Below are 17,273 nucleotides of genomic sequence, written 5' to 3'. Positions count from 1 at the left end.
GGCTGGCGAACCCTCCTCAAGTACGCACCATGGATGGCGAGCCTTACGACGCATCGCGGCTGGCGAGCCCTCCTCACATACGCACCACAGCTGGCGAGCCTATGTCTGCATACGCGCAAGGATATATCCGAAGATGCCTCAGGTATGACTCCTTCTTATGGTTGGCGAGGTTTTGTACGTAGTCTAACGGACTTTAAACGACCCCACGGATAGTCGACAGACTCTAAACTGTTCCCGACGACAGGCCCTTGGCTCGTACCCTCGAGTCTCCTTAGCGTCGCCCTTCCCGACGGCAGGTCCTTGGCCCGAATCCTTTCGAGCCGCCTTGACGTCGCTCGGGTCTCCGGGTTGTAATCTTCGATTAACCTGAGGGCTCTACTTTGACTTTCGCCCTGTCCAAGCCTCAGTCAAAGTGGGGGCTCTGTAGATACCCAGTATCTGCTGAGACTCCAACAAACACCCAATAATTATCGAACTACAACATGTTTTGGAATCGCGGCGTTTGATCGACAGTTTGTGTACAACTTTACGTCGGAAAACTTAAAACGATTTCGAAAATAAAACATTTCAAAAATACCTGGAGTGTTTAATGCACGACGACGGGATCGCAATAACACTAACTAGAGTCAAAACCGACACCGGACCAAAACCCGACTCAAAAATTCAAATCCCGACTCCAACAACGAGTCAAACCGAGTCAACCACAAAAAACAAACATTCAAAGCCTTCTATGCTAAGATTTCCCGGATTTATGAATGGTCAAGTACCAAACATATGACTACAAATCCTAGGATAAAACAAATCATGATTGCTCTTGTGTGAAAGTGACAGGACAACTCGAAGAACCGCGACGTGGCTCGCGCCTCTTTGAGCAGCCCAGGTGGCCACGTCGCTCAAAACTCACACAACCACTCATTTCCATATAAATACCCCTCAAATGCCCCCATTTGAGAACTTACGCGAGTGTCCGCCCCCTCTTTTCTCCCTTAAAACTCTCGACTCGACTTCTTAAGTCACAATCCGACGCGTATTTACGACCTATCGATCGTAAATACAAGCCTTACACATTTTTTGGTACCGTCATCGTGCATTAAATCACTTGACCGACCACTTCGACCACTACACCGTCACTAATCTTAAAACACTCTTTTTACTTACCAAAACGGTTTTAAACCGAGTTTTTTCCGACCAAACGAGTTGTTACACTTGTCGGTCACTCGCCATAACCAAGCATGTAAGTATGAGGGTGTAAAAAACCTTCTTTTATCATGTTTTTATTTGTTTCATGACTATAACATGCTAAAACATGCATAACATGAACCAAAACATGGAATAAACGAGCCAAAACTGATTTTTGGCCTGAGACAGAAGCCCCTTGGTTCGCCGGCTTGCCCGCGCCTCAATGAGGTGTCCAGGTCAGAACTCAACCGTGTTTGTTCTCGTCATTTCCCTTTAATTCATTTTCATATTTACAATCGATTTTTACTATTTCAAATATTTTCGAACCTTTTTATTTTATTTTATTTGTTTTAACCATAAAATATTTTCCACCCTTGGTTCCTCATACCATGACGGTTAAATCCGTGTTTCGGTGATAATATTTGGTTAATAACATTTAAAAGGTATTTTAAAGCCTTTTATTTCATTTTTGGGAGGTATTTTAAAGCCTTTCATCATTTCTTTACATTTTCAAAACAAGCATATTAGTCACCGACACAAAGTCATCCTTGGTTCCACATACCATGCCGGATTTTAACCCGGGTACGATGATGAATATCGACTAATTACATTCAAATGAACTTAAAACAATTAGTTCATAATCATTTTCAAAACTATTCATGTCAAGTTTGTCAAAGTCGGACCCGACACCGAATATTATCAAAATAATGATGATTATTCGAGTCTCGTTCCTCAAATCAACAAATCGGGTCAAATACTCATTTTTCAATACGTTTTATAAACGTTTTTCAAAAGGTCAGAACACGGCATATCACCGTAGGTTGACCCGCGCCTAAAACAGGCCTTTCAATTCTCATTTTCAAAACCAGGGGAGCCCCCTTTACACCGCCGGCTGGCTCGCGCCTCATGTAGCCGTCTGGTACAGGGCCTGTTCCCTTTCCAGCATTAGTCTAGGACGATCCCGACTCCGGTTAGCCCGGATATAGGACGGATCAGATGACTATTTGTTTATTCAAAATCATATTTGCAAAATGCTTTACTAAGACAAATGGATCACGTTATGCACGATAAACCTAATACGGTAAATGAATGTTTAATTCCCGGCTTGCATGCAAATCAACCATAAATCCAACTCGACATCTTATACTTGATACTTTGATTAAATCAACCGACTTAGAAAATTCTCACATGTTAGGTTTAAATTATTGGATGCGCATTCATGCATTTAAACTGTTTTATCAACTTTTGCATTCAACCAACTAAAATCGATCAGTAGAGGACGCTACCGCGGGCGGGATTGAGTGTCTGATTAAAGGGCTTCCCAATACGTACCTTCACCTCTTACTCAGAAAATTTGGATAGTGGACGACCTTATCCAGGGCGTACGAGAGTCATTCTAGAGATAGGATGCTAAAGAGGGACGATTTCCTTATCTTTAGTACCTATGTCAAACGCTGCTTTGTGCTTCGATTTGACCGAGGTATAAAGTGGATTTCGAACGGGTTCCAAGCATCCCACAAATGCTTGGTGGCGACTCCGAACATCTGTAATCGTTTCGAGACCTTTACCGAGACGAAACCGACCGATCTAAAACGATCCGGTCGAAAGCATTTTTACGCCGCCGAGCGTGGCTTTCAAAAGACCGCTGCATGCCCGCAGATCGAACCGGGCCTGCAGGTGGCTACGTCCACAGTAACCCACACCGCCAGTGGGGGACCGCAGACTTGCCCACCAAATCTCCGCTCATCGCAACGAGCGATCCTAGCTCTTTAATATGCACATCTCCCTTGTGACGGGACTCACAAGGGTCAAACATAGGCATGAAACCATCTCCCGACATAGTCCCACACCAATCATCCAACCAACAACACCAACCAACCAATCTCCAATCAACGATAACATACCAACAATCAACCATAAATAAACAATTAATTATAAAGCCAACTTAATAGGGAAAACCCTACCTTTTTTAAGACCATAGAACGCATCCATCGTCACATCACGCAAGACTCCTTATCGTATCCTACAACAAAAATTGTATCCTATCACTAAGCTATTCAAGGACTACTGCAGAAAAGATAATCAATCATAAACTCACTTTGTAGAACAACCGATGTCGGTGAGGGCGACAACCCCGACTCGACGACCTCATGCATAGACTATCTACCTTCTGGGTTTAGATCATGGTAAGACGATAGATGGGTAGTGAGAGATGAGAGGTTAGGGAGAGATAGAGTATTAGGTTTAGGAAAAGATGAAATGATAGTATGAAATGTTATAAGTTACGACCTCCGCGTAATATAAACTATCGCGCTGCCGAGCCAGTACTCGGTCGAGTAAGCACCTACTCGACCGAATTCTCCGCACTCGGTCGAGTTACTCTTACTCGGCCGAGTGACTATTTGATCGAGTTTTAGTTCTTGTCTTTGACTGTGCGAATCTCCCTATTTACATCTCTCACTAGGGTCCTCCAAGATCAAAGGGTTGGTCAACGGGTCCCCAAAACGGCGGGTATTACAGTTTTTCATTACTCTTTTTATATAAGGTTGAGCTCACATGCCGTACGGGTGTTGGTAGACCTGTCAAATTGGTCGGACGAGCGGGGTCGCAAGTCAGGTCATACAGGTCGGGTCAGAATACAGGTCGGGTCATATAGATTACGGGTTGGATTATGGTTAGAATACGGGGAAAAAATAGTGTCCAACGTCTTTTTTTACATTATTATTAAATCGAGAAAATATTTTTTAAAATAATAAACATATTTAATATTAATATTTTAATCATATGAAATGACTATACGGAGTATTAATTATATCGACACAATTACAGAAATTTTGTTATTTTAATTATTATTTTATTATTAAAGATTACGAAAATTTATAATATTGATTTTTTAATTATTTTCGTAACTAAAAGTAAAAGGAATATTTTATTATTATCATTTCAAAGATAATATAAAAATATTAATATTTTAATAAAATTCTTGAATCATCTGTGACTTAACAGGTCAATCTATTCGGGTTGGGTTTCGACCTAAATTAACGGGTCATTTCGGGTATGGGTTAATAGGGTCGCGGGTTGAGATTTTAGGGTCTTGACCTTGGAAAAAACAAATCAGGTGGATATGTTTTCAGGCCGGGTCAGAATTTAACAGCTCCAGGTGTTGGTCCTAAATTAGCAAGTTGTTGTAACTTAGTCTTGGATAGAGGGTCAAGATTTAAAGGTTTATATGACCATGAAAAACGGTTTAGATTCAGACAAATTTGCAATTCTGGTCAATTTGACATATCTACATACTATGTAGACCAATAATGTTTAGTTTTTTTTGTTAATGGGGAAGATGAAACTTTAAATTTTTATTTATTTATTTATTGTACAAAGTACAAAATTAATTGCAAAACTGTTATTCACGTTATTTAATACTTCTTCCATCTTTTTACCTTCTCATTTGCTTTTTGAAAGTCAAAGTTTCTGAATTTTAATCGTAAATATGTTGAAAATAAAATATTTACTTATTATCAAAATTTAAGTATAAACAAATTTTAAAACAGAGCATAAATTTCACGGTTTAAAACTAGTACACTTAAGAGCACCAACCAACCACTATAAAATAAAGACTCCATTAGGGTGTGTTTGGATTGAGGGATTTGGAGGGAAATGGAGGGGAGGGAATTGAAAGGATAAAAAATCCATTGTTTGGATAGCAAAATGAAGGTAGAGGGATTTTGAGGGGAGGGAAAATAAATCCCTCCATTTCTCTCCTACAAGGCAAATTATTTCCCCGCTAACATAGGCAAGATTTGGAGGGAAAATCACATCCTCCATTCTCCCTCCCCTTCCTTTCTTTTCCCTCCTTCCCTCTCCCCTCCCTTTCCCTCCTTTTTTCCTATCCAAACAAGGCCTTAGAGATACACATAAAATACAAACTTTCCATAGATTGCATCACCAAACTAATTTCTGCTAATTACCATACTCAGATAACTCATCATTTCACTTGATAAGGAAACAAAATCACCAAGCATTAATTCTCGGATATATTTATCTTAATCTTAAAACGGGTCAAATTTGTCCCATCTATAAAAGTGGGTATCACTTAACCCGTTTTATTTTTAAGACGAATATATCCGTATCAATGAATATCTATTGACAATAAAGAAAAAAAGATAATTGATTTAGTCAATTTTTAACCCATCTTTATAGAAAAAATCCAGATTTTATCCCTAATTTACTTGGTCCTACCACAATTACAATCACCCTCATCATCAATTCATCATCCCTATTCAGTATTCCTTCCACCAAATAACAGAAAAGCAAAGACAAAGACATCACATTTCATAAAGACAAAAACTCAAAAAAACATTAAAGAGAGAAAAAGATAAAGGGAAACAAAACAAAAGCTGTTCTCTTTTCTTTTCTTTTTCTCTCTTTTCTATTTCTTCCCCTTAACTTTCACACCTTTCATTTCAGATCCATACCTTGATCATTTTCACAATTTCACCCTCAGTTTTTCTTGTGTTTTTTCCCCAAATTGTAGAAAGGGAAAAACCCTAGTTTTGGGGAAATGGCGACAAGAGGGTCGAGATCAGAGAAAGTAAGGAGAATATTCGAGCAATTTGATTTGAATAAAGATGGTGGTCTTAATCGAGCCGAAATGGCAGCCCTTGTCGTTGCTGTAAACCCTAGGGTTAAATTTTCCGACGAACAAATCAACGCAATTCTCGATGAAGTTTTCCGAACTTACAGCGAATTCATTAATGGCGATAAAGGGTTAACGTACGATGGTCTTATGCGGACGTACGATGATGGTGCGGGTGATGTTGACCGCGATTTCGAGGCGCTAAACCTTGACCTTGCTGGAGATGACGGCGGCATTGCGGTGGCCCCCGCGTCCACGTCGGAAATTGGTGGCGACAGCAGCGAGGTTGCGCCGGTGAAGAATCAGAGAACTGCGTCGTGGGCGGCTTCTCCGAATCACGGGATTGTGTTCGATGATACGTGGAAATTGGTGGATGAATTGGAGGTTTTGATAAAGAATTTGAAGTTGAAACAAGTTAAAGATGGGAAATTGAAGAGTGATGTTGCGGATGCGTATTCGGATGCCGGTTGGTCGAGGGAATTCGGGCCGTCGTCGGAGATTTCAGAGGGTAATGGGAATAAGAGGGTTAATTGGGTTGAATCAGGGCATGATTATGTAACATTTGTGAAAGAATTAGGGGTTTTAAGAAGTAGAGCAGACGGTTCGAGGTCAAGAGAGGAAGCATTTGATGGGCATATGGCAATTGGTAGGGTTTTGTATGAGAATCATATGTTTAAGGAGAGTTTAGTCAGTTTTAAGCGAGCTTGTGAGCTGCAACCTGTCGATGTTAGGCCTCATTTTCGAGCAGGGAATTGTTATTATGCTGTGGGGAGATTTGGGGAAGCTAAGGAGGAGTTTCAGCTTGCTCTCGAGGCAGCCGAGACTGGTGGGAATCAATGGGCTTACTTACTCCCTCAAATTCATGTCAATTTAGGGATTGCACTTGAAGGTGAAGGTATGATTTTAAGTGCTTGTGAACATTATAGAGAAGCTGCTATTTTGTATCCAACTCATTATAGGGCTCTTAAGCTTTTGGGGAGTGCCTTGTTTGGCGTAGGGGAGTATAGGGCTGCTGTTAAGGCTTTGGAAGAGGCTGTATTTCTGAAACCCGATTATGCTGATGCACATTGTGATTTGGCTTCAGCATTGCATGCTTTAGGGGATGATGAGAGGGCTATTGTTGAGTTTCAGAAGGCGATTGATTTGACCCCTGGACATGTGGACGCATTGTATAACTTGGGTGGGTTGTATATGGATATGGGGAGGTATCAGAGGGCTTCTGAGATGTATACTAGGGTTTTAACCTTGTGGCCGAACCACTGGCGGGCCCAGCTTAATAAGGCTGTGTCATTGTTGGGTGCTGGTGAGTCTGATGAGGCGAAGAAGGCGATGAAAGAGGCGTTGAAGATGACCAACAGGGTTGAGGTTCATGATGCCATTGCTCATATGAAGCAACTCCATAAGAAGAAAGTTAAGGCCAATGGTAGTGCTAATGGTGAGAACACTTTTGTTGTTGTTGATCCTTTGAAATTTAATACTGTGGGCGATAGGACGACATCTAGGCAGGTGTTGGCAACTGCTCTTGAGATTAGGGCTTTTCAGAGGTTGTCGAGGTTGGGAAGGTGTGATGTGGATATTGTGAAGAGAGAAATAACTGATAATGATGTTCCCTTGTCTTTCTCTGGCACTGGTATTCCAGAGAAAACTATCCGCAAGAATGTCCTCGAGGGACTGCTCCGAAAGATGCTTAGTTTCCTGAAACCAGAGACATTTCAAGAATCTGTTAAAGCTATAAATGAGAGGATACTATCCGTGTTGGATGAATCGGGTCATGGCAGAGTAGATATCGGTATGTTTTATGCCATCATCGCTCCAATTTGTGGGGGACCTCCAGACAAGAGAAAAAGGGTTGCATTTGAGGCTCTATTGTATCGACCTGTGAATGAAGGCAACGGGCAGTTAAGAAAGTCAGATGCCACCAGGTACCTGAAGATGCTGAGAGCCATCTACATTCCATCACGAGGATCAAGCGAGATGTTTGAGATCCATGGAGAGACTGATGGTTCAACTATTTCATTAACGGAGTTCCTTGTGATGTTTGATGATCCAGAATGGGGTTTTGGCATTATGTCCACTTTGGTGAAGCTGGAGACCGGTGATCGTGTTCGTCACGGGCATCATGTTTGTTCAGTGTGCCGGTATCCTATCACCGGGTCTCGGTTTAAGGAGTCAAAAGCTCACTTTGTTTTATGTAATCAGTGCTATAGCGAGGGGAAAGTGCCTGCAAATGTTAAGCAAGATGAATTTTCATTCAGGGAGTACCATAGTGAGACAGAGGCAGCAAAAGATAAATTCAAATGTTTTGGTACAAAAAAGAATCAATCTTGAAATAATAATGTGTAGCTAGTCTGCGTTTTGGTAATTGTGCATTATTTTAATTTCGTGTTAATTTGTAGAATTAGTTGTTTGGTGTGAATTATGTAGGTAGTGGATGTGTGTGTGCAGATGCTGTGTGCCATGTATAGTCCCATCTTTCTCTCTAGTTTTTTTCGTGTGATTTTTGCTTTGAATCCATCCAATTAAACAAGTAATTGAAGGTTTCTGTTAGGTATGACCGACTCTTCCAGTTTACATTCATCCTCCTAATACTTAGTATATAGTTTTGCCAAGTTCATATGGCGGCTTTCGACATGACGAGAAGTGTAAACTTGTCAATTTGGCTTGGAATTTGGTATCAAAATGTTGGTTGGTTTCATTCAAAGGCCCAAAAGAACCGCAGTTAGTTATCATGGTCTGGTGTTAGTGCAGTGCATCAATAAGCTATAGACAAAGTGTTTAATTGATAAAGTTATTAGATGTGATATTCATTCATATGATCTATGGTTATTTCCAAAAAGTAGGGTGCTAAGACATTTTGGTGATTTGAATTAAATAAATAGGGTGTGGTGAATTTAGGAAAATTGAAAGTGAGAGTTGATATTATTTTATTTTTAATGATTCAATTTGGCAGCAAGAGCATCAAAAATTGTGTTTGGCAGGAGTTTAGGACTAAAGTAGTCTCTGTCTAAATTGGTTTGAAGGAATGATTAAGGGTGGTGATGAGATTAATATAATAAGAGTAGTAGATGAGAAATCATTATCTAAGTTAACTCCTATTTGGGTATGTGGTGTTAATGATTACCAAAGGCCCTTGAAATTTTCGGCCAATAAGAAAGTAGTATAGCTGCTGTTAAAATAGTTTGGTGTTTGAATTAGTTCTATTAATCATACTACTCTCATCATCATCATCATCATCTTCTGTTTAGTGGACTACAAATTATGTAATGATTGCTCAAGTTTTATCAATTTAACCCATCATATTGGTTGCTGGCTTCGTTACTGATGTTGGCCAAATGTGGTGCGATACTAGGGCGGGCGGGATCCGAGGATGGGTCATATGGTGGGCCGGGCCAGTGAAGGTCAATCCAGAACCAGCCCGACGAAGGGTGACAGCTTTAAGAAGGCCAGACCGGGCCAATTCAAGGTCAACCCGGAATCAGCCCAAGGGAGGTTTGAGTGCGGGCTTAGGGGCGAGCCAAGTATGGTATGTTCTGGGGCAGAGCAAAAAATCCGATTATCCAAACTGATCCGATATCCGATTCGAATCCGATCCGAATGTTTGGATATCCGATCCGAAAGTTAAGTTTGGTTTAGATATCTGATCCGAAATCTTTGGTTTTGGTTTGGATATGAATATTAGAATTAAAACATTTGTATATCTGATCCGATCCGAAACTTTAGTTTTCTAGTATAATTTCGAGAAAATAAAATTTTATTTGATACAACAACTTAATTAATGTTTAAAATATTAGAGAAATATCTAGGTGGTACTTAAATTTTATGTCGAGAACATTGGAATAAGAATATTAAAGAAAACCATCATGTAAGACTATGAATATAATCGTGTTTCAAACTTAATTTTAAAGTAAATTCAAAAGTATGGATATCCGCATCCGAACCGATTATTTTGGATACTCGAACATTGGATATCCGAAACATTTGGTTTGGATATTGGATATCTAACTTCAGGATTTTTAATATGGCGGATATCCGATCCGAACTAGCACTTTGGATCAAATACCCGATCCGTACTCTGCCCTAGTATGTTCTGCCAGACCCGAGGTAGGGGTCGGGTCGGGCAGGGCCTGATCGAGAGGACCAGGCTTTTTTCAACCCGAGGGATGGGCTGGTTATGGGTGGACTAGGTCAGACTGTGTTCTATGCGATACCGTACTTACTCATAGAGTCATAGAGATATTCTCGTATCTAATATGAGATCCTCTTATCCACTCTTTTTTTTATTTTACAAGACTGTTTTATACTTGTATATAAATTACATATATTTCTTATACATGTGAATTAGAAACATCAATATATATATGAGAAATGAATTTTCTTGTGTTTGAATTAGTTCTATATTTTAATTGCATCAACCTGCTAGTATCTTCTTTCAAACAAACATAAAATACATGAAACAACATTTTCGCCCCTCCGTTCCCGTTTTCCTTAAAACAATACACACGCAAGAAACATGAACATTAAGAAGCGGCTAAAATTAATAAACTCTCCCATTTAGCTTCCAACGTTTATTTATTTAATTAAATTAAATGTCACCATGAAAACTAGTCCTAACATCTTCCTCATTTGAGGGTTAGTCATGAGGTTCTCATGCCTTGTATTTTACCTTATTTTCATTGCCTCTTGTAATCCATCATCACTCGCCACATTTGCACCCCCCTCTCCGCCACCACATATCTCACGACGGACATCTCCCAAAAATTTGGTATCCCCCCCTAGCACATCTCCGGTCGAGGAATTAGCAAATAATGGTGAGAATAATGTAGTCGAAGAAGCTGATTATGGGTATTGGAATCCACAACCTTACTCTAATAGAAACCATGGTGCTCCTATTCCACATACCAAGGTATCGAATTAGCAATTCTATCTAGCAATGAACAAACCTTCCAAAGATTAACTTCGCGTGTATTATCACTCGAATAAATTATACTATAAGACTCTAGTATCCATTCAATCAAGTCATTTACAGTTATATTCTTCATTTAGTTTGGTATATTTCAGCAGCATAATGAACAAAAGTTATGCATGCTGCTTATGTAATCTGAAGCTCAAAGTCTTGACAAAAATGTACAGCTTATTCCGGTTTCATATTTCTTAGCAATTCCACTGAAAACATATACAGTATATGAAGTGCAAACAAGTAATCTATTTGTAATAAAGGATATAACATGAGTGACTCCGACTCAATGAACGAAAGTTGTCCATATCAAATACAGATCAAGTACTTGTAGCTAAAGTTAATAGCTCCGAGCTATATAACATTGAGATAGGCGAGTGCAGAAGCAAGTTTGTGTACCAGGAAACCGTGCATTGCTAAGCATTATGTGGTTCTTTCAATTGTCGGATGTTTGTAGAAATTACTCACAAGGCATCATTAGAAATCACAAATGTCAAATTACCTGCAAAATAGAAATTACAAATAACAGTGCATTGCTAAGCATAATATGGTTCTTTCAATTGTCAGATGTTTGATATGTTCTCACCTACTTGAATTGAGGATCATAGCAAAACCTTATATTGCCGATTCAGATACCTTAATCAAATTACTCTAAATAGGCTATGTATGGACTATGGATGCATTTTACAATAATACTAGGTAGTATCCCGCGCTTCGCGCGGCCTGTTTTAAAATTTTATGATTATAATTGAAGAAAAATTATATAATTCATATATGAACTTCAATATTTTCTCTTATAAATAATTTTTTCTCAAATTTAATTTTTTTAAGTTTAACTTCAATGTTTTAAAATAAAATACATAACAGTTTTAATTAAAACTAAATAAGTGATAATTAATTATGCATGATCAACGTTTTATAAATAAATTTGTGACGTGTGAAATATCATATTAATCAAAATAAAATTTATTCGAATAATACAACAATCAACGATAAGTTTTCAAATTAAATCATTTCACGATACTTTATGTCTCAAATCAATTAATATTTAGAAGTTTTTGCTTAATTGGGGTTCAAACCCAAACTATTTAACAAAATAGGGCGGGTTTCAAACTATTTACCAAAAATGGGTCCACGTCACTATTTTCGTGTTTTCCTTTTTTTTTTTGGAAATTCTACATATCTCGCTGTCTGGGATAGCGAGATACTACCGATGCCAAAAACAAAAACAAGCAGTATGCTACTTATTTTGGACTTGTTAAGGCTCGTTGTATGCGAGAGCGAGAAATGGCATTTAATTGATTCTCGCTATGTGGGACGGCGAGAATATACGGGTCTAGTGATAAAATGAAGCACTCCCCCCCCATTACCCATTCATTAAACGTTAAAAAACAAAAAAAATCCCCAAATCACTCCAAACCCTAAATAGTCGAAAATCCCTGCAAATCATTATAATTAATCCATCATTCATCTCTTGAATCACAGTATAAGAGGTAAACAAGTTTCATTCTTGTTATTAAAATCCTACTCATTGCAATTAGATTATATGTATTTTCTCCCTTTTGCATATTAGAGTCAATTTTCGGTCTATACATTAGATTTGTTAGCTGTTTTTAGTTTTAAAATTTGGGTGGGATCAAAGCATTCCCGAATTATGTAATACTTCTGTGGATTTGCATAATGTTAGCAGACAAGGGAATTGTACAACGGATTTTGCCCACCTACATAGAATGCACATAAGGCAATGGGACAACCGTATGCAAAAAACGGTTCAAGGGGGAGCCCAATACTCCGGGTTAATGAGCCGGGACAATGAGTACTATGAATGGTACATCCCTATCACTCGTCAACGCATTGCTCCACATAGTAACCAAGTCTATGACGACTACGAGGATCATCACTACTACTACCCTACCGCCGCCGATTATCAAACACTAGTAAGTCGTTTTAAATTATTTAGCTTTAAATCAATTTTACTTATCTAACTTTATCATGTAACTTTTTAATGATGTTGATTTGCATAATATAGACCGAGAGCAACGTATACAACTACAACACAATGACAACAATGCTTGAGAATATGTCGGACGATGTCCCTTTGAGGTATTGTACATTGATTGAAAAAATGCGTAATATGTCACTTAACGCCTTGCGCACTACCAATCAAGGGCATCTTGTCAACTATGAAGAGCCAAGACCTCCATCCCTTCCACGATACAACTTCCGCCATTTAGAGCACCGTCTCCAATTTCCACCAAGCCAAGAGAGTGAAGAAGGCGCATCATCTTCAAGGTCAAGGAAAAAGGGGAAAAGTCGTCAAGAATAGAAATTATGTGATATACAAACTTATGGTTGTGTTTAGTTTGGTTTAATTTTAGGACACTTATTTTGTATGAAATTCAAACTTATTTATACAATGAAACGGTTGTGATATATTCTTATGTGTTTAACGTTAATTGCATTTGATTGATGGTTACGTATGTGTTTAGGTAATTAATCATAGTGGAGCTTAATGCATGCTGAAGATGTCGCTTGAATTTTTTTTTTTAACCCCTTTACTTTCTCGCCATGCGATACAAATGAGAATGGGAAGCAATACATAAAGTGCACAAAGTCAGAATAGCTGTAAGTTGTGGCAATCACTATCTCGCTGTCCCACATAGCGAGAAACACGTAAATGCCATTTCTCACCGTCGCATACAACGAGTCTCTACATGCCCAATATAAGTAGCATTCTGCTCGTTTTTGTTTTTGGCCTCAGTAGTATCTCGCTGTCCCGGACAGCGAGATATGTCGAATTTCTGAAAAAAAAAAGAAAAACGTAGAAATGGTGACGTGGACCCATTTTTGGTAAATAGTTTGAAACCCGCCCTATTTTGTTAAATAGTTTGGGTTTGAACCCCATTTAAGCAAAAACTTCTACTCCCTCCGTCCCGGTCAATTGTTGTCCTTTCGTTTTGGCACAAAGACCAAGGAAAGAGGAATAGGCCAATAACTAAATGACATGTGGAACAAATTGAATGGGGATGATCAAATTACTCATCAAGTTCATTCTTAAAATAGAAAGGACAACAAATGACTGAGACACCCAAAAATGGAAAAGGACAACAAATGACCGGGACAGAGGGAGTAATATTTATTCAAAATGATGTGAACATAATTTTATGTAATTTTTAATTTTTTAGTATAACATGTGACATTTATCTATCAAACATATAGAGTTCAAACTCAACTTATTCAAATGTTTTGATTGTGTCTTGCATGTGATATGTGTCAAACAGATCTATGAGAAATTTGCACCTTTTGTTTTTTAAAACAACTATGGTGTTGTTTAGCCTTACTTTAGAAGTGCTTTTGTAAATGAAAAATTAGAAGTTAGGCCAAACACTATTATTTAGGAAGTTTAAAACTACTTTTAAAAAACCATCAACTAACCTTTATGCCATTAGAAGTAGAAGTAGCAAATTGGTGCTTCTACTTCTCATTTTCTTTGTATTCATAAGATTCTATCCTATGCCAAAAAGAATATTTGATTGACTTTTCATAATATTTTCAAATTCCGTCAATATAAATTTTATTCAAATGATAATATTTGGGGTACATGTGATATTTTTAAAAGCAAAACAAAAAATTGTTCACTAATTGGCCAAACATTTCAAACAAAAAAAACTTTTTTAAAAATTTAGCCAAACACTTACAATTTTTTTAATAAGTAGTTTATGAAAAAATCCTTTTAAAAAGGAAAAACTCTTTTATAAAAGTAAGGTCAAACACCCCCTATATATAATGATGATTAAGAGTTTACATGTAAATATAATAGGTTGAAATTTCTCAAATATTTTTTTTTATGTTTAACTTCAAAGTATTTAAAAGATAACATATAAAATATTTGACTAAAAGTAATACGAAGTATTTGGTTAGTCATAATCAATATTTTATATTTGACTTATACATATTTAATTAATTAAAGATATTAAAGAAAAATGTAACGTGTTTTCTACTTTTTCATGTCGTTTATAATACTATGTTACTTAATAATCATTACTTTTGTTTTGATTATTCAAATGCACTCGCGATCACTATATACATACACACTCGTACACATACTCGTTATCACACTATTGAAACCTATCAAAAACTCATATGTGTTCAATTTGTCCATTATAATTTTTTTCATTCCAACACTATAAAAATTTATCTCTTAGTAGTTTTTTTAAAGCTGTGTTTTTAAAATATACGACGACTCTTCCAAATATATTTTTCTTAATAGATTTAATAGTGTAAGTTTTATAACTTTCTCAAAATATTTTTTTACGTAAATGTAAAATATTGTGAGACACTCGCTTTAATCATCTCTACATATCAACATAAATATTTCACTAAATATAATGAAAATTATACTCAATTGAAAGCATTTTTCACAATGAACGTAATTATTTACATTTTAGAATTTTTATCAAAATAACTTTTTTAGTAAATTTAGAATCAAATCACCGTAATTATTTAATAAAATTTTATAATAAAATTTATTAAACTATAATTAATATTTTGCTGAGATTTATACAACATTTATTATGTTTATATTTAATTTCAGCTGTAATTAATACGTGTATTTAAGGCTGGGTTGACACGTGGCGCATCCACAGCGTTTCAACCCAGTTATATATATATATATATATATATATATATATATATATATATATATATATATATATTAGTCTAAAACCGCTTTAAGTAACATTAACTCTTTATTTCTTTATTTATGTATTGAAATTACAGATATTTTAATTTATTTATGACTTTGTTTAGATACCCGGTGATTATCGGACTATAGGAAATCGTTGCGTTTAATTGACAGTGCGTCTGAAAACTCAAAAATCGCTTTCAAAAATGAAAAACATTTTAAAAATAACTAGAATGTTTTATACAGGTCGACAACGTCGACATGACATTAATTATAGTCAAATCCGACTTCGAGCCCAAAACCGACTCAAAATTCAAATCCCGACTCAATGCAAATCGCAAATCAAACTTGAGTCAAGCACACAAAATACCTACCCCAAATAACACCCAAAAGCAATCTTACACGGCTAAGCAAACACAAATCTTAACCCAACAAAACATAGGATAGAACAAAGAGAAAAATCCAAATTGGCAAAAAGGACAGCACGTCCCTTTCCCTCACAAGTCACCTCGCGCCCCTAGTGGGCTTCGCCTTAACCAACAAGCAAACTCATCTGACACAACACCACACAATCCTTTATCAATAACCCCTAGCACCCCCATTTATAACTACGCGAGAGCCCACCCCTTCTTTTCTCCCTTAAACTTCTAGACTCGACTTCCTAAGTCAAAACTAACACGTGTTTTGGACCTACCAATTCAAAACACGAGCCTTACATTTGTTTGGTACCGTCATCGTGCATTAAAAACACTTGACTAACCATTTCGACCAATTACACTCAATCAACACTAAAAGCAACACTTTTTTTTTTACAAATTGGTTTTTAAAACGAGTTTTCCGGCTCACGAGTTTAACACTTTGTCGATTCTCGTCAAGCAACCGAACATGTAAGTATGAGGGTGTAACAAACTTTTTACTTCATGCTTTTACTATTTTTATGACTTTATAAACATGAACAATGCATAACATGATCAAAACATGGAATGATCGAGCCAAAACCGAGTTTTGGCCTTAGACAGGAGCTCTTTGTCACAAAAAGAGACCCGCGTCTCTAGTGGCTTCCCATGTTAAAACTCAAATGCGTTTGAGTTCATTTTCCTTTAACACTTTCTTTTATTTTCTTTCTTTGTTTTTCATGGTTTTTACCATTTATTTTCTAAATCTTTTGCAACCTTTTGACCATTGCCAAAATCATCTTTGGTTCTTTATACCATATGGCGATTTATCCCGTGACTCGATGATATTGTTGGTTAATTACAAATTAATTGGTAATTAAACACCTTTTTCTCTTATTCACCATTTCTCTTCATTTATTCACACTTGCAAGCATTTTAGTCATATTCATTATCGTCCTTGGTTCTTTATACCATATCGGTTTAATCCGAGTACGATGACCAATCTTAACTAATTACAAAGCAATGAGCTTAACATAATTAGTTCATATCAAACATTTTTCTTTCAATTTTCTTTCATTTTATTTTCATCTTTATCTTGACCATATCATATGCCATCCTTGGTTAACATATAGGCCATGTCGATTTAATTCGCGTGTGGTGACGAATTGAAACGTCAATACACATTTGACACTTTTATTTGTAAACTATTCATGTCAAGCTTGCGAATCCGAATCGGGCGCTGAATGTTATCTGTAATACTCCACTTAACCGAAGACACTATTCGGGTGGGGTACCTCCGTGAAGAAGTTCATTGATAGGCTTAAAATCTGACTAGTGCTTAAAAGGATTGAACGTATTACTATATCAACAATGAGCACTTTCTTTTTCTGGTTATCCATGCGAAAGAACTCCACAGTTAAACGT

At 37.1% G+C, this 17,273-nt stretch overlaps 1 protein-coding gene and 2 long non-coding RNA genes across 3 annotated transcripts; all 3 read left to right on the top strand.

Annotated features, from left to right (window-relative positions):
* Window positions 1–5,289: 5,289 nt before the first annotated feature.
* LOC141596988 (putative TPR repeat-containing protein At1g05150) lies at window positions 5,290–8,369 on the top strand. The gene has a single exon (XM_074417272.1). It carries the CDS (start codon window positions 5,741–5,743, stop codon window positions 8,141–8,143), a length of 2,403 nt encoding a protein of 800 aa, XP_074273373.1. The 5' UTR covers window positions 5,290–5,740; the 3' UTR covers window positions 8,144–8,369.
* Window positions 8,370–10,376: 2,007 nt separating this feature from the next.
* On the top strand, window positions 10,377–15,522 carry LOC141596987 (uncharacterized). Its single transcript, XR_012522654.1, has 2 exons — window positions 10,377–11,468; window positions 15,488–15,522. It is a non-coding gene; the product is annotated as an uncharacterized LOC141596987 (long non-coding RNA).
* Window positions 11,807–13,218, top strand: LOC141594433 (uncharacterized). The gene is made up of 3 exons (XR_012522198.1): window positions 11,807–12,262; window positions 12,460–12,706; window positions 12,799–13,218. It is a non-coding gene; the product is annotated as an uncharacterized LOC141594433 (long non-coding RNA).
* Window positions 15,523–17,273: the final 1,751 nt, after the last annotated feature.

This window comes from Silene latifolia, chromosome 8 (genome assembly GCF_048544455.1).
Source record: "Silene latifolia isolate original U9 population chromosome 8, ASM4854445v1, whole genome shotgun sequence".
In the NCBI taxonomy this organism is placed as follows: domain Eukaryota; kingdom Viridiplantae; phylum Streptophyta; class Magnoliopsida; order Caryophyllales; family Caryophyllaceae; genus Silene; species Silene latifolia.
This window is presented reverse-complemented; position numbering and strand designations above follow the sequence as displayed.

Bases quoted from the DNA above. Each gene is read 5' to 3' on its own strand.
- LOC141596988 (XM_074417272.1), top strand. From the start codon at position 5,741: ATGGCGACAAGAGGGTCGAGATCAGAGAAAGTAAGGAGAATATTCGAG.